This window comes from Astatotilapia calliptera, chromosome 15 (genome assembly GCF_964374335.1).
Source record: "Astatotilapia calliptera chromosome 15, fAstCal68.1, whole genome shotgun sequence".
NCBI classification, from domain to species: Eukaryota; Metazoa; Chordata; class Actinopteri; order Cichliformes; family Cichlidae; genus Astatotilapia; species Astatotilapia calliptera.
Window position 1 is genome coordinate 35,357,106 of NC_137436.1, and position 17,965 is coordinate 35,375,070.

At 38.0% G+C, this 17,965-nt stretch overlaps 1 protein-coding gene across 1 annotated transcript; it reads right to left on the minus strand.

Annotated features, from left to right (window-relative positions):
• Nucleotides 1-840: 840 nt before the first annotated feature.
• LOC113007074 (FYN-binding protein 1) lies at nucleotides 841-17,764 on the minus strand. Its single transcript, XM_026143435.2, has 16 exons — nucleotides 17,624-17,764; nucleotides 11,360-12,011; nucleotides 10,407-10,521; nucleotides 9,884-9,939; nucleotides 9,697-9,734; nucleotides 9,359-9,393; nucleotides 8,769-8,868; nucleotides 8,490-8,652; nucleotides 6,455-6,602; nucleotides 6,315-6,331; nucleotides 5,900-5,960; nucleotides 5,649-5,691; nucleotides 5,350-5,512; nucleotides 3,627-3,660; nucleotides 1,772-1,809; nucleotides 841-1,660 (listed from the first exon to the last, which is right to left on the minus strand). Exons 1-16 carry the CDS (start codon nucleotides 17,624-17,626, stop codon nucleotides 1,635-1,637), a joined length of 1,692 nt encoding a protein of 563 aa, XP_025999220.1. The 5' UTR covers nucleotides 17,627-17,764; the 3' UTR covers nucleotides 841-1,634.
• Between the last annotated feature and the right edge of the window lie 201 nt (nucleotides 17,765-17,965).

The following is a 17,965-nucleotide window of genomic DNA, read 5'->3' on the forward strand; positions in this document are numbered from 1 at the left end:
CAGTTAGGAGAACAAAGTGATACAGAAACTGTTCAGATTGCTTTCCCAGAATCAACTCAAAGGTTTATTTGATACACAGCAGTTTATATAGATGAAAAAAGGTTCGTGTGTCAGCTTTCCCAGTTCAAACCGGTACAGACCAAATAAGGAAACGTCTTCCTGCCTTCTGAGCAAAGTATCCCTTGTGTAGTTTATCAGTTCAGCTACAATTTATGATCATCCCAGCAAAATACACTCCTAGACATAAAATACAGAGTTCTTTCATTAGTGAATTCTGAAACAAACCACCTAGCCTTTAACGAGCCTTTTCCAGGAGATAAAGAAAAAGGGAGGATGGGAGTAAGGAAGTGGTCTCATCTCTGTGGTGTTTTCGACCTTGAGGTACCAGCTTGTGAGTCCTACACATTAATTCTTGGGTCACATAGAAAGAGAAAAACAACTAGTATATGGGCCTTATTGAGTAACAGTTTTCCTGTATAAAACAATATCCTGTAAATGCTTACCGTGGTATCAAAATATCATAACAGTATTATTGTAGGGTCTACCTTACAATATAAAGCACCTTGAGACTGTTGTTGTGATTTGGAGCTGTATAAATGAAATTGAATTGAATAGAACTGCTGAGTTATTTCAGCTTTGATGTAAACCTACCCAGACAGATAATGTGTAGCTGTCCTCACCTTAGTGATGGCAAACCTCTCAGTCTTTCTAGAAAATAAACTTTACCACAGCAGGAAAGGACTTTAACTCCCATTTGACTAAACATAATCAAACATTTTCACTAGTTGAGCTCTGTTTTTATTTTTTATTAAGGAACAAACAAAACAAAACAATCAATCATCAGATAAAAACTATTTTATTTAAATTATCTCAGAGGGTGAAAAATACACACATCAACAGTAATAGTGTATTTATTTTCTATACAAGCACTTTGACAAACACTGATGAGTTTGTTGACCTTCGACAATCTGTGTGCACTTACACTCACCAGCCACTTTATTAGCTATACATTACTAATATAAGGTTCCAGCCCACATTTTGTTTTTCAAACCATTTTTAATTCTTTATGGCAGAGATTCAAGTGTCACTGCAGATTTTGTTGGCTGCACATCCATGTTGTGAGTCTGTGAGTCCATGAACAGGACCGAGATCTGGTGACTGTGGAGGCCATTTGAGTAGAGTGAGCTCTGTGACATCACGTGTTGATACGTTGAGCAGGTAATATAGTGGCAGGTGAGTGAAGGTTTACAGTAAGTTTGTTTACACAGTCTTATTATGAGTGACCTTTTGTGGACAAAAAACCCCCAAGTCCTTATAAATTATTATATTTATATTTAAGTTTGATATATCGTTTGATTTTGTCAGTTTGAATAATTACACAGTTGGATTAAGTTTGAACTTTTATACAGCTTAGCACAAACAAATCTACAGAAACTCTACAAACCTGTGACTTTTCAACACATTTCTGAAGTTTGTGCAATCAAATAAAGCATCTGTATCCAGACAGATTCTGTCTTTACTTGATTTTCTAGCATCCAGTTTTTGGTTATAGTTCGATAAAGCTAAAAAATGTTTGGTTTGTTTGTTTCCTTTTCTCTCTTGTATGTTTAGTTTGATACACTTTAATAATCATGTTACAGAGAATCGTTGTCGTAGACATCTGAAACAAAACAGAGAAAGAAAATGCGCCTTTATACTTGCACTTCAATTACAAATGACAAAAGCTCAGTCTGACTGGATTTTATTGCAGAGTATAAAAACGGAAACTTACCATCTGCATAGTCGACGTCATCATAAATGTCTTGTTCCCTGCAAAAGAATATTTGGAACTTGTGATATTCCATAAGCTTCATCAACAAGGTTTAAACTAAACTAGTTAAAAGCAGAAAAGATGGTTATATACAAGCCATTGCTGTGACGTGCATATTTTTTGTAACTGAGTGGATAATTTCAGTTTTAATGTTAGTTTATGAATACATGAATAGATTTCCAATAATAATATATGCTTCTGAGGCCCAGACAAAAACAAGGTTTGGATATTTAGATAAGATTTGTAAAAGACAGTTTCACAAAGACTACATGTGAAAAAAACATTTTATTCAACTAAAATAAAACAAAAACATGAAGCGAGTATCTTTAGTTTTAGCACTTGTACATTTTGTAAAACGTATTATTAGCATTTGGCTGATGAGGATTTGATGGGCAGTTTGTGTGTATTGGATTTTTGTGTTTTACTGGGTTTCCTGTCTCTTGCTTCTGTTCTCCAGAAACACTAAATAAAGGATTAAAACGAACACTGAAACTAATAAAAACTGAAGCAAAACTAAACATTTTAAGCAATTGAAACTAAACTGAAACAAGCAAACTGGCTCCTGAAATGAACTGAAGCTAGACTGAAATTTTTTTTAAGTTAAAATTAAAAAATAAATAAATAAATAAAGCTAAAAACAAATTAGAAAATACAAAACTGTAATAACTTTTGTTACATTTTTTTTAATGGTTATTTATGATTTTTCATCTTGGCTCTTGCTTGATAACAAAACGATTTAATGTGATAAAATGATCCTCATTCATATGTACTCCTATTTCATAAACACAGAAACAAGAAGAATAGAAGAAAAGTGAAAGCTCAGAGGAGCCGGAATCGGGGGAAAAAGACAATGCCTGAAATCTGCTGTGGATAATAAGCATTGTGGAAGCTGCTGAAGCTGTGGGAAGGGAAACATCAGCTCATCTAGACGGGCACTCTACACTTTAAGTGAGGTTTCCCCTTCCAGAGGATATTATTCTTTCCCCTGTTATCAATCTTATTTGTTACTGTGATCGACTGCCTAATGTTGAAGAATCTGTCTCAACCTATTAATAGGACCCAGAATAATATAAAGCTAAAGAAAGGAGAGGTGCAGTTTAATGCACTTTTAGCAATACATTAATAATTATATAAATCAGTAAATAGTTGAAGAAATCAAACTTTTAGGTGGTTATGCACATTTGTGTGTACCTGAATTCCACTTAAAAGGTTTCTACTTCCTGTTCTGCATGTTGTAATGAAAAAACGACACAGTCCTAGCTTGCACATTGCTTCGCATGCACACAGACAGCGTGTGTCCTCACACATCTAGTATACATGCAAATATACTTGCCAGGTCGGGGGGCAACCAATGTAAAACTAGGAATATGTTTAGTTATAAAATTTCAAATTCTTTTGTCCTTCAATACAGGTGTTCAAGTAACAGCCTGTATAAAATGAAAATATTTGCAAAACTCAGGAGGCACGAAAAAAGTGCAAAAAAAAAAATGCAATTAAATTAATGTTATTTAAACCTCTAACACTGTCTACTACATTAGTGTTAGTTTTAATTTCAAAGATGGGAATTTATATAATAAATTCCTAGATGCAATGATCGGATTAAATTAGTTTCAACAGATCTTTTTAAACAGTATCATGCACTCGGACACACAGATGTGCACATCAATGACCCTTATATTATACATTTCATACACTAAGCTTTTATCTTTGACAATCTTCAAAAAACACACATTTAGTGTGATTTATTACTTCTTTACACTTTAAGGAAGTACATTGACATAGTCAGTCACATATGAAGTCAGGAGGATTCACTTACATTGGAAGAAGAAGAGATCTGGACACATAACCATCTGTGAAACAGGAGACAGCACAGAAATTATCACTATTTATTATCATCATTTGAAATATTGAAATACTTTTTGAATTATTGTCTGATATTACTACACAAAAATGATCTGTGTTGTGTTTTTATTACTCCATAAAGACTTAAAAGGCCGATGGGTATTGTTGTTGCCCTGCTGGGCTGGCAGGCGATGTGAATGTGATAGCTTGAGACCGAGCCGACGTAGGAGTTTCAAATTTATATAGCGTAGGTGTAGCTACTAAAAATCTCAAACGAGTTCGAATCCCAGTGACGTGACCTCAAAATCAAGGTGAAGTCCACCAGTACATCTTTACTTAGGTTAGAGGGATTGTTCTCTGTGGAGTTCATTCATGTATTGGCATATGTTAGTTCATCCTCACTAGTACTGTATCTTCTTGTATCCTGTCAAATCTTAATCTTCTTGTGTCATGTTGTCAAGTCCTTGTCGCTGTGTAATAACGCTTCCTCTTTTATTTTGGTAGGCATTTGTCTCCCGTGTCTTATATTTCATTTTTCTTTCTTTGTCATTACCTTGATTAGCTTCAGCTGTGTTTTGTTACTCTAGTGTTTCCATTCTCCCTGATTACCTCATTAGTGCATATAGATCACTAGTCTCACTACAGTCATTGTCAGTGTCTTTTCTTTTGTTGTTGTTGTTGTTATAATTGTGTGCTTCATGTGTTTCTTTAAGAGTTTGCTGTTTTTATGTGTTACTGTGAATTTTGCTTCTTTTGTCCATAGACTTCTACCGTCAGTCTAATTAACAGTTATTTTTTTTATACTTTGTCTGCATATCCTGCATTTGGATCCCTCTTTGCTGTGACTGTGACACTATGTTTTAAAGACTTTCATTGAACATCAGTGATTATAAAGGAGTAAATTCTTGTAACTTTGTTGTTCTCTTGGCTTTATCTTTCTGTGGCACAAATTTGTGTTTAATTGAAATGTCTTAAGTTTTATGGTAATATTTGGGTCAGGTTTAACCAACAAGAAAGGATATAGGAAGAAATGTCAATGGCCTGATCTTTCATCAAGCAGCAGCAGATCAACATATTCAGCAAATACTGTGCTGTAGAGAGAGAAGATGTCATTTTATAATAATTATAAATAATAAAGAAATAAACTAAAACTGTGTGACATCCCCTTTTATTATTACTAGAAATAATGTTTTATTTGGCTTTCATTTGAGGTAATTTTTTATTTAGTTAATTAATATTTTTGGGAATGTGATTGCACTGTTTTGTTTTGTTTTTCCAGCATGCTCTTATTATTATTATTATTATTATTATTATTATTATTATTATTATTATAATCTTCACAGCAGTTTCTTGTCTAATCTTTGTTTTTAATATTGTCTTTAAGTCACCATTGACTCCATCTGGGCCATGTTCAAACACATAAACATACAAATGGCTGAAATGTTTTAATTATAAAGCCTCTTCTGCGAAAGGTTTAGAAGATGCGTACATCTTTTACAGGAATTTTATTTCTTTTTCCAGAGGCCGTAATGAACGACATATGAAAAGAACAGTAAGAAAAGCTCATGACATCATATATTTGAAAAAGGACAAACAAACAAAATCCCAGAGTACTTCATGTTTTCTTAAACCAATGAACTGCAAATTCTACAAATTACAATTACAAAAGTGAATGAGATGCTGATGGTTTTACATACATTTCCCAAACCTGTTGCGACACAGAGCTTTCTTGCTGTTGGTGAGCTGGATGACATCCACAATCTCTCCCTGTGTTACAGGCAGATCTTTTGCTCCTGGTTTCTTTATGATGGAGTTAGGATCCACTAACATGGTGTGCAGCACCCTGAGTGGTCCATCATACTGGGAAACAGTCACAGTGGTCGAATTAAAAAAAATAATGAAAAGGGCGATTCCCATTGCATGAGTAAAAAACAAACAAACATCTGAATTGATTGCAATGCAGATGGCACTCTGCAAAGTTTTTAAAAAGGTTTACCTTAAATTTTTTTTTCAAATCCTTCTCCACTTTGGGGTCTATGCTGAAAAATATAATATGGTATAACAGTTAATCACAAATGAATTCATTATCAATTTTCTCATTGTTAAATTTAGTTTTTCTTTAACACCATCTGATGTCACCAGTGACTAGATCTGCACACGTAAAAGTTATTTTTATGATGAAAATTCACTAATACTTAGTCATCAATATCTCAGCCTTCTTCAAATTAATTGGGGGTTAACTGATACCTGATTTCAGGTGGCGGAGGTGGGAAATCTTCAGGTAGTGGTTGGACATCATCATAGTCATCTGAGAACCAAAAAAAAGTCCATAAAACAGATGCTAAAAGGAATAAATAATAGTAAATAATAAATGCTACATAATAAGAAATAATAATAAATATTATCTGATGAAAGAAACTGTTTCAAATATTTGTCATTAAAACTAAAAAATTTTAAAAGTACATAGCTATCACTTGCATACTGCAAGATTGCCAAGTAGCTCATAGAAATGTTCTAGAAAAGACAAATTAGGCACCAAATATATCCCTATACATTTTTCCACTAGAGAAAAATACAAGAGAAAAATCCTTTTGTATTTTTATATCATCTTAACTTGGCATAGATTGTTATTTGCACTTCACTGTGGTCTGCAGTCACTTACCCTCATCTTGAATCAGGCTGCAAGTTAGAGGAAACATACAAACAAGGGTTTAGTTGGAAGAGACGTGAGTAAAACTGAAAATGAAATTCAACTGAACAGATGTGAAGCTGCAGCAGAATTAGCAATCTCTTATCCTGCACCTGTCTCTGTTGTCGGAGTCCATATTAAAGATCTGTGGTGGGTCCGGGGGTGGTGGAGGTAACGCTTGTGAGTTTGATTTTTTGTACCCGTGTTTGATCTTCACTGCTTCATAGTCAATATCCACACACGAGTTGTTGATGTATCCATCTGCAGAGAAGTGCAACAACAAAATGAAGCACTGTGGCTTGATTGTGACATTTCATGATTATACGATACGTATTAGCCACACATAATCATCTAATACCCAGAATCTGATCTGTATATTAGATGATTATTACTTATTTTATTACTTAATAAAACTAGATTTATGCTAAATAGCCACAGCACAGAATCCTAGAAGAAAGATGAATCAAGTGTCTTTGAACATGGCATGGTTGTTGGTGCCAGGATTTTCCCAGATAGTGGTCCAAAAAAGAGAAAATATCCAGTGAATGGCAGTCCTCTGGGTGAGAATGCCTTATTGAGGTCAGAGGGGAATAGCCAGACTGCTGATAAAAACACAACAGTCATGGAAATAACCACTTATGACAATCAGAGGATGCAGAAGAGCATCTTTCAACACAACATGTTAAACCTTGAAGCACATGGGGTACAGTAGCAGAAGACCACACTGGTTGGCAATCCTGTCAGCTAAGAACAGGAAACTGTGGCCACAATTAACACGAGCTCACCAAAACTGAACAACAGAAGATTGGATAAAAGTCTAGTCTGATGATGAGTCCTGATCTCTGCCGCCACGTTATGGTAGTAGAATCAGAATTTGGGATAAACACCTTGAAAGCATGGATCGATTGTATCAATGGCTCAGGCTTCTCTTCATGGTGGGGGCACAGTTTGGGATCTTGAGTACCAACTGAGTATTCTTTGGTGCTTCCAGCAGGAACAAGTCACAAAGCTCAAATATATGACAATTAGTTCATTGTATTCAGATAGACTCCACAGTCAGTAGATGTCAATCCAGTAGAGCACCTTTGGGATGTGATTGAATGGGAGACATTACAGATGCACAGCTACAAATCTGGATCAGCTGCCCCAAAATCTCCAAGGAGTCGTGTTGAATTTCTACTCAATTTCACAAAGAATTAAAGATATTCTAAGATCACAGGCACATCCAAAGGGGTAGCTAACAAAGTGAGCAGTGAATGTATATTTATATCCAGAGTCTGCATTTCTAACATTAACACAGGAAGCAGTTGTTTCTCAGTTCCATATGAGAGTTCAACTATTGTTAAATGAATCCGTGCAGAGGGAGCAACAGCATCACTCTCCTGCTACATAAGCACGCTTACACCATAATGTGCTAAAGTTCTGTCACACTAACTGCATTTTGTTTACATTGTAACTTTGTGATACTTTAGACGTTATGGTCTCAAATGCTCAGTTGCAGATACTTTATATTTTTGAGGACATAGTAAAATAAATAAATAAAGTGAAAAGTTGTTGCCAGAGCCCTTTGAGGAAGTAAGGAACAGAAAAAATATCTTACAGAAGGAAGTACCGTAATTAACGACTTTCGGGGGAAAAAGTGCGAAAGCTGCATTATTTGAGTTTTCATTTGTCAGTTACTGGCATTACTTTGCTTTTTTGATGAACAAATGAAAAAAAATAAAATCAGTAGGAAGAAACTGAATAAATCTGACATGAAAGAGGGACCTTGTGCTAAAATACGACGCCAAGAGGTCCTCACCAAGCAACTCACTTACCCAGTCACACACACCTTCATACAGTCCTTCACTCTAAGCCTAATTATTGCCTAATTCTCACACACACACTCTGCACCAGGATACTTTGATATGCAGACTGGAGGAGCCGGAGATCAAACCATCAAGACTTCCGATTGGTAGACGCCCTGCTTCATCTCCTGAACCACAGCTACGATAATATCACCACCGACGACAATAACCAGTGTTTCAGATGGAAAACTTTGATGCAGAAGTCTCTACTTTGTTTGCTTTCTTTTTTCTTTTGATATTTTGGTACAAGTCAATTTATTCAAAGGCTTTCTTTATGTGATTGACTGAAATGTAAACTTACAGTTTCCATTCATAGTGCGTGCCAACCATCTGCCTCCCGGGTTACCCGTCACACGGAGGATCTCCACGCTGTCCCCCTGGTGCACGCTCAGGTCCAGTTTCCCTTCCCCATTCCAGTCGTACCGGACTTTGGCGGTGTGAATAACCTCTATCTCTCCTTGTAACTGCATGGGGGAAAGATATAATGTTTACACCAAAGGGATGAGGCGGAGCAGGATAACTTAACCATTAACCATTCAGGCTAACTTAAAAGTCATCTTTTCTCTCTCCGTGTCTTTACCTGAAATTTCTTCTTGAGCTCACTCATTTTTTTCTGAATCTCTTTCATGTCCTTCTCCTGTTTCTTCTTAACTTCTTTCATGGTGGCTTTCTCTTGCTCCCTATAAGAGAAGAATCAAATAAACAAACGAAGACCGGCCACCTTTTAAAAGAATTCCCCCTTCACAGATTTTGAGTTAGGTGCCTTTATTTTTCGTTTTCTGGGCAGATAAATGTTTCACACATAAGCGTTTTACACAAAAAGTTTTTCAAGTTCTCCAGTCTTCCCACATTTCGACAGACGTTGCCTGAATTCTGTCACAATGTTTTTGCTTTAACAGGAAATTCTGTATGTTGAATCACAGGAAATGAGTGTGACTTACTCTTTATAGTAAACGATAAATAAAGATGTAGATATCGTACCAAGGTACCATTTGTTGCACTGTAACTTAAATACTGCACCACAGATCACTTATGAGTTGCAAAAATAACAGAAGCAGCAACAGAAACAATAGAAACTGTAGACTGCTTTCTGTTCATGCAGCTGCAGCCACATTTCTATTAAATAGAGACTCAGTGGTTTAATGGGGAAGACAGAACATTCATACTTACTCATCAATCATCTCATACACCTCGTCGTCATCATCCTGCAAGAGAAAAGCTTTTATTTGTACCCGTAAAGAGCAAAGACAAGTCATCTTGTACGGGATTATTAGATAAAAGCGGCACTTCTGATTACTTCTGATAAAAGAGTGCCTTTTTGTAGATTTTCAAAGCTTAAATCAAAAAATGATCAGAGCTGTTTATTTTTTGTGCCTTATTATTTTCTAAGAGTGCAATGTTGGTTTTAAACCTAGTCTATTAACAGATTCAGGGAAATGTGCACTATGTTCTTGCAAAGCGAGACTTCCACGGTGGTAAATTTTTCGTTTTTGCTTTTCTTTACTCACCCCATCAACACACTGTGAACTGTGTTCGCTGCAGTTCTCTGTAAAGTAACGCAAAATATAAATTATAAACCGATATGTGAAAACAGGGCATGTCCTCTAATAGAAAACACAATGTTAAAAATACCAAGCAGTGACTATAGCTCAGACAATGTGTCAGAGAAGCTTCAAGAACAAAACAAGTCTTCACCATTTTTGTCAATGTCGATATCGTCATAGGGATCCTGTTCGTCTTCGTCCAGGTCCCTGAAATCGACAATCAGACAGGTTTCTCTGATTACTGGTCAGCAAGTGCTTTGTTACATCTGTATTGACTCAGTAGGAAAAAGCTTAATTTGACTGTTAAAACCATCATCCAGTCAATAAGGTTTTTCTTTGAAAGTATACTTAGGTGTGTTCAAAATGCATTTTGAGAAACAGTGTTGCTGTGCAACAGGCGAATCCTTGCACATATTTTCTAATCTCGGGTCACGACTGCAGCAGCGGTAAACCCTCTGCTTCGTAATTCTTCAGCATCTCTTGCCCGCACTAGATGTAAATGAAGTCATTTGAAAGCTGAAACTAAGGTGTCCTATAATACTTGGTTTAAAACACTAAGAGTTTCACACAGTTTCCTTTGCATCAGTTCAGCAGCACTGGGCCTCTTACATAAGAGGCTCAAAACCAGACATAACAGGGCTTCACATCATCGTTGTGTTAACCCAAATACTTACGCAGAGGCAATCTGCCGCTGCAGTCTGTTGGGTTTGTCAGAGCGTTGTGGAGGTTTTGGAGGACTGACCACTGCCGGTGGTGCTACAGGTAAAGACATCCTTCTGCTTCCTGAGCCTACAAAGAGTAGCAGAGAAAAAAATCTTTGCACAATGACGTTACGACAAAATGAAATGGATGAAAGAAGTGTAATCCCACAAAAAGCAATCACACAAACAGCAGAAATTACTGCTTTACACACGCGATGTTTGGTGCTCTGTTTGAGTGTTCTGCTTTTTCCTTTAAAGTGGTTGAACAAATCAAGTTTTTAGCACATTTTTGTCACTGACAAAGCACACTGAGGACTGTCAGTGTCAGAATCTGTCTCATTACAAGATTTGAAAACAGATTCTTTTTAAAAGTCTCTCCTCCTTTTAAGAGTCTGATTTATTTTCCAATAAATCAGACTTAATGCTTGATTTACGTTCGGAGCTTTACCTCACCGCAGATTGCTGTTGTCCCTTTTAGATTTGATTTGGACAATTCTGACATTTTCAGCCATTGTAGCAAGAAAATTAAAGACACGGTTATGTTTCTGTCCATCTCCGTGACAGGACATGACAGCGTGAAGAACATCAGGTCCACTTAACTGAGCAGCTCAAAGGAAGTTAGTCATCATTCATTTTATTATTTGTATTTTTGGGAGTTCAGTTAGGAGCGCCCCAGGGCAGCTGTGGCTACAATGTAGCTTGCCATCACCAGTGTGTGAATGTGTGTGTGAATGGGTGAATGACTGAATGTAGTGTATAGCGCTATACAAATGCAGGCCATTTACCATTTTACCATAAACTATACACCAGCCACAGTCACAGTACAGCAGACACAAACAAGTCAAGATGGTCTCACTTACTGTGTTAACTTAATATGATGGTGCACCTTATTAAGGGACTTGAACACCTGAACCAGACAGACTTACCATCACTCGTCCTCGGGGCAGGAAGAGCAGGAGGAAGCCCTCTCCTGTTCCTCCGAAACGGCTCCAAGTTGACAGTCGGAGGTCTTTTAGGTTTCACGGGCATCGGTCCTTCAGGGGGCAGAGGCCTCCTCAGTGGGGTCACTTCCCCCGCGCTCCTCTGTCGAGGCTGCTGTCTGAGTGGAAGAGGGGTAGAGGTGGGAGGTGGAACAGGAGCTGAGCTTCCAGCTCCTAGTCGGGGTACCTGGGGTACCTGGGGTACCTGGGGGACCGGGGGGACCGGGGACTTCTGATGCCTCAGCATCATGTTCTGTAGCATCTCCCCTGTCTGCTTGACTTTGGTAGCATCTGTTGGCTGAATGGGGGTTCTGAGTCCAGCATAGGCAGGCGGTCGAGGGAACGAACCCGGTCTGGGAGGGATCGAAGCCGCCATCGGCTCAATTCTCGGGAGTCTCACCGGGCCTGGGCCAGCCAGATGAGGAGGAATCGTGGGTGAAAGTCTCTGTGTCAGCTCGCTCTCTGCCACTGGAAGAATGGCTCTCCCAAACCCAGGTCGAGGAGATTTCGGCGAGCCGCTGTCCCGGCTGCTGGTATCCGAGGTGCTGGATTTGCTGTTGAACTTGGCTCTCAGAGCCTTGACATCAACGCTGTCCCCCTGAAAACAACACAAGAGCAGAATCTCAACTGCAGCAGCTCTGCTTGTAAAGCAGGAAGTTAGCAGCGCAGCACATAGCAAGGCATGCCCCCCACGCACACAAACACACACACATCAAACCCCTACGCTATCTTTACAAAGTGAGAATGCAGCGTGCAACAACACTGTTTCCTGGTTTGTTTTGATGTTCACAGAACTGATAGCTCTCTTTGCAGCACTTGAAACTTCTTGGTGAACTCTGAACACCAAAGAACCAAATGATGTGAGAAGTAATTATTATTAGATGTTAGTCAAGAATAATAATAATAATAAAAAAAAAAGTAGATCAGCACAAATGCATTTTTAAAAAGCATGTGAGCTAAAGTCCTGTTTGCCGAGATTTTTGGTGAAAGTAAACACAGGGGGAAAACAAAAATCTTGTCACTCTTGAGAAATATGCTAAATGAAAGCATCTTCTAATAAAACACAATGTTATGCACTGAGGGCTCAACCCTGGGACCAGCTGTTTTACTTCTTACCCTTGGGTCATCTTAACAGGCTCATTAATTCGTACTTCAGCTATATTGAAGATAAACAGTAGTGCCTCAGTGCTTCACCATTAATAATCCTCAGTTTTACCATCACAGCTGACCTTGTTGTGTTTGGCTGTGTTTAGCTTATCCGGCGACCTCAAATCACCTCCTTGAAATCTTTGACAAGAATTTAAATTTTGAACGTGATCTCCGAGCTCACCCAGTCTCATTTATTTCATCTAAGAAGCACAAATCAAACCTCTGCTGTCATTTAACAAGTTTGAACTTTTATTTTCTCCCATCTCGATTATTTGAACTCATTGTTCATGCGTGTTTCTAAGTCCTCTGGTTGGTTTAGATGCAGCAGCCAAACGCCACATCACCCATATTCTTGCTTCCCTGCATGAACTAGAGGTCGTTTTAAAATGTCGTTCATCACGTATAAATCCTGCTGAGACCTCGTTCGGTCTGTTGTCTTTGATCAGGACTTTTTGTTTTTTGAAATCCATTTTTCCAAAGCTTAAACTTTGGAAAAATGTTGTTGCGGTTTTGCGGATGACTGAAGATAGGATAGGACTGGTTCACATCAAAACTGTGGACCAATTTGCAATTGTGCATTTTAAAATAAAGTTATCAGTGCCAAAACCAAGTCTGATACCAGCGCTTTGTTTTGTCCATATTTGTAATCTGTTTGTTTCCCTGCAATGCTGCAAAATAACCTATTATGACAATCATGGCAGCATAATCCGAGCAGATTTGTTTGGATCAACACTTCCTCAAACACATTACTGGTTAAAGTCATTTTAATGTTGATGTATTGAGACCTAAACTGCACATCTTGCAGCTATTCTAAGTAAGTAAGTACAAATGAAATTATGACTTAAGATGACTGAAGATAAATATTGCAAAGTGCTTCACAACAACAAAGTTTTTAGTGGGAGTTCAATGGGAGCGAGTCCACCGTTACTCCAAAAGCTTTAGTTCTCAGCCTCGTCTGCTCCACATGCAGCGGGCCACATGACCTCATATAACCTGCTGGGGATCAAATCAAATCAAATCACTTTTATTGTCACATCACATGTGCAGGTACATTGGTACAGCACATGTGAGTGAAATTCTTGTGTGCGAGCTTCACAAGCAACAGAGTTGTGCAAAATACAATAACGTAAACAAGCAAAATACAAGAATGGCTACATCTGAAAATAATAATAAATATATGTACAAATATATGTATCAATGTAAAGGTTTATTTATGTGTGCTGGTGAATGTCCATTTTTAAAAGGAATGAGTTGGAAATCGTAAATTACTCTGCTGCATCACTTTATTCAGTTCAGTTTAGAGTATTTCACATGTTCTCTAGCAAGCTGGCAGTAGACTATTTATAAAGGTGGATGACCTCACTGCTCCCTAAAAGTAAAGCCAAGACATATCAAGACACTGCTGACTCCAGTGAGGGCTTCCACTGAGTGAGAAAAAACCCCGTAAACATCAGAATATCTTTCTCCAAAGTTGTTTTTCAATCATTTTTAGTAGATCTTGTGAGTGTGAGTAGATCTCACTGATGTACTATCAAGCATTAATCAGACATTTAGTGTTACAAACACGGGATGTGATGTCATGCGTGACACCTGCACTGAAAAAGGCAGTCACGAAGGGAGCTGCTTACTTCTTCTTGGAAACTGTACCTCAAGATCTGCAGATCTGAGGGAACTTATGCAAGTTAAACGTGTGCTGTGTAAACTATTCGTTAAACTAATGTTGTTAATCGCTCTGACAACAATAAGAAAAGAAAAATTAAAAAGTACATTACTCATAGCCTGATCACTGCAACATCACTCACTGATTAATGCCCCATCTTGAAGCTGTTAGCCGAGGCTTTCATTTTGTCTTTGTATTTTAAAAGTCAGCATGGCGAGTGAGGAAGGGACCAGACTGAGAACTAGGAGGACGGCGCTCTCCGTGACATTTGGGACGAAGACACATTTTATTGTAGTTGTAGCTTCTGTACACCACTGCAGTGGATTATATGTCAAAGAACAAAGATGTCACTGAACTGATGACTGATCACAAATTTAGCATGAGCTGTTTGAGACTGACAGTCACTTTTATGCACAGCCTTCACATTTTAGTGAACTAACATCAATTTAAACATATATATAAAAAATACTCCTTTGAATGCTTGCATGAAAGAACAACTCACCAAATGCTGTTTTTTCCATTGAGTTGCTCTACTAGTCCTTTACTGCACCTGCCGTTAGCTGCTGCTTGTTTGAGGGTCTCTCTGCTTTCAGTTTTGTATTCAATAATAGAAAAGCATGCACTATTCGGTGGAGATCATGTGACTTACTTGGCCATTGAAGAATATTCTTTAATTGGCCTCAAGAAACTCTTGTTGCTTGGTTTGGGTCATTATCTATTTTCACAGTGAGGTGCTTTCTGATTGCTTCTGCAGCATTTGGCTTAAGCTGAGCAGAGAGTATGGTTCTGTTTGACACATAATGCTTTGGATCATGATCTGTTTCTCCCTTTCTTCATACTTTTCCTCATCATTCTGGTACAAGTTCATCTTGGTTACAACTGTCCAATAAGTTATTTATTTATTTACTCGTTTTTTACAGAACTGTTTAAGGTGGAGCCGCTTTTTTATGCTTTGCACCATTATGCCACACATGCCATTGAAGAGCCATTGAAACATTCATTACATGTGTGTTCATGTTAACCTTGCACAAGTTCGTTTTTATTGATACCTCTGTAAAGCACTTTGGGATACTACATAAATACGTTGTACTTACTGTTGTCTCTTTCTACGTGAACAGAACACTCACACCAAGGCAGACAGTCTTCAACATGTGACATGTTGTTGCTCACCTTTTGTGTAAGATGTTTATGAGCCAAGTAGGGGTGCAAAAAGGCTTAAGCCAAGGGACAGAGGAGGAAGGTACTGGCACGTTTTCCAGAGCTCACAAAAACAATCATATGACTTGCAGGAAAGCACCTTGATGACAGAGAGGTTTGCACCTGTGACCCTGGTGCACGAGTTTCTAGAAGTTACTGGCATGCGCTTCATCTGTGCATGACAGGGTGTTTTGCTTTGCTTTGCTGGTGACTGAGCACGGATCTCCCAACGCTTAATCAGCTTTTCAGAGGTCATTTCCCGTCTGATCGCTCTGTGAACCACAACGCACTGCTGCTAGCTGGTTGCTATCATACTGGCAGTTTTAACTAGACATCCACTGCATTTGAATATTTCCAAATGGCTGAAAATGAAAATGGACAGAACTGCAAACTAATATTAATTATTTAATTAATATTTCCAAGTAAACAGATGAGAAAATTAAAATAAATATATTATTTTTCCCCTATAACCTCAAGATTTTTATGCATTTTATGCATTTTACGTTTAGTCATGTTATTCTTAAAAAATGTTTCATATGGATGAAACAATGGATAATAATTAGCATCTCTGTGAAGCTTATATTTAAAATATTTTGTAGACATTGGGGTTTTTAAATGAATCCTTATGAAGTAAATCAAGAGAGGTTGCGTAGTGCTGGATGGTAGAAGCGGAAATAGAGAGAGAAACATTTTAGAGATCATTATTATTATTATCATCCTTTATTTATTCAGGTGAAAAGTCACATTGAGATTTAAATCTTATTTCCCAGTAACCCGGCCTTTCAAAATGCTCACAGCATCAAAAGAACCGTAAGGGAGATACAATCGAAACGGAAGCTGTGAAACATGAGGAATGAATATCTCAGCTGTTGACAAAATAAAAACAATAAACGAATCACACCATCACTCAGTGTCACTTGTTCAGGCTGTGAGCTGTGCAAAGTCAAAAAGTAGCTGAAGAGCAGGAAGTGCTCGCAACCACACACCTCCATACCTCAGCTAGCATCCTGCACCCGGTTACCATAGAAACGCATGCTGCTGTCACTCCTGCACCAATAAGCTGCAAGCTCCGTTCGCAGTTCGGGGCGGCAGCATCGCCTTTGTTACAGGGAACAAAGGAAGCAGACAAAAAACTTTCCCTCCAAACCACAAAAAAAAAAAAAAGAAACACTCACATGCTCGCACACTTTCAGTCAGCGCGCGCCTGCTGCAGAGCAAACACAGGCTGACACAGTTAACTAGATTATTTTAAAAACCACAGACTGCTTGTGCAGGTGTGCTGCACTCAGGTCCTAATGAGAAAACAGTACTACTGTAACTCTACTGTAACAAACAAGACAGTTAAAAATACATATGCTACTGCAAATTTCATTCTTATGGTCAGGGTAAAACCAAGTTTTTTTTTTGTTTTTTTTTTTAAAATAATTACCAATTGTCTGCAATGACGTCCAGTTTAAAGGCCACACCATTCACAAGTAAAATGTCTTGATTTATTTTATCCCCAGTTCAGCTTTTCAGTCACCCATGAAGCCCAAGAATTATACTAATGTGTAAAATCAGAGTGGCCAGGGTTAATACTCCCTGCTGATGAGTAAAAAAGAAACAAGAAAAGTGATGGAAGAATAAAATCCTTTCCTAAAAGAGTTCATAACCTATGACTATGACTCTTTTTTTTTGTCTAACAAAAAGCCTTAGGGTGCTTAACATTCAGATACATTAGAAAATAGGTAGCCATAAAGTTTAGTGTGAATCATTAACCAGCAACAGCCTTGTAATAAAACTTGCTTTCATCCGCTTGACCATGAACATTTCTTTTTTTCCTCTCTTCAACTTCCCCTTTTTTCCCCTGTGAAACTGATCCAATAAACGCTGTTTAGAAAAACTGTGCCAAACTATACTTGTCATGTTTTGTGGATATTGTGTTACAAAACTTGAACGTTTTAAAGATGGTTCAGTTATAAAAGTACATTTGTTCTAAGTGGAGGATACATAGAAACTGAGGTTAGACCTGTAGTGTTACAATAATACCTGCTGAGGTTCCTTCTACAAAAGTCTAGTTATTCATAAACCTCTTGGTGGTCAGGAGGAAATGGTCAGAGTTAAACACACAGCGCCTGAAGAGGATTGTGTAAGCTTCAGTGGAGGACTTCCTAATTAGTCCATCATTAGTACATTCAAAAAAAGAATAAATAAGAATGCCTTACCATCTTTTCCTTCAGTGATAGTTTATTAGTGGTCAAAACGTTCCATGTCTAGTAGTAACACCAGTATCCAGGCCGATGTAGCTGTGTGTGCTGCTGCATGCACAACCACACTGAGCTTACTGCGAATGAGGAAATGCTCTGCAATTCAGTGTGGGCAAGAGGGTGACTGATAGTGACACAACATAAGAATAAGAGCAGAAAATAATAGGCGCACCACTTTGTTTCATTTCGCCCTGAAAGGTCAGCCTTATCATAATGTGCACAACAACATCCAACCGGGCCTTACTAAGTGTGGCATTAATCTCACTGTGTGCTTTTGTTGATCTACTCTTTGTGTTTGAT

Excerpts from the sequence above, each read along its gene's own strand:
- LOC113007074 (XM_026143435.2), bottom strand. Across the intron at positions 5,513-5,648 it reads ATTTGAAAAAAAAATTTAAG|TATGATGGACCACTCAGGGT; the intron begins GTAAACCTTTTT and ends ACTGTTTCCCAG. Across the intron at positions 1,661-1,771 it reads TGACGTCGACTATGCAGATG|ATGTCTACGACAACGATTCT; the intron begins GTAAGTTTCCGT and ends GTTTTGTTTCAG.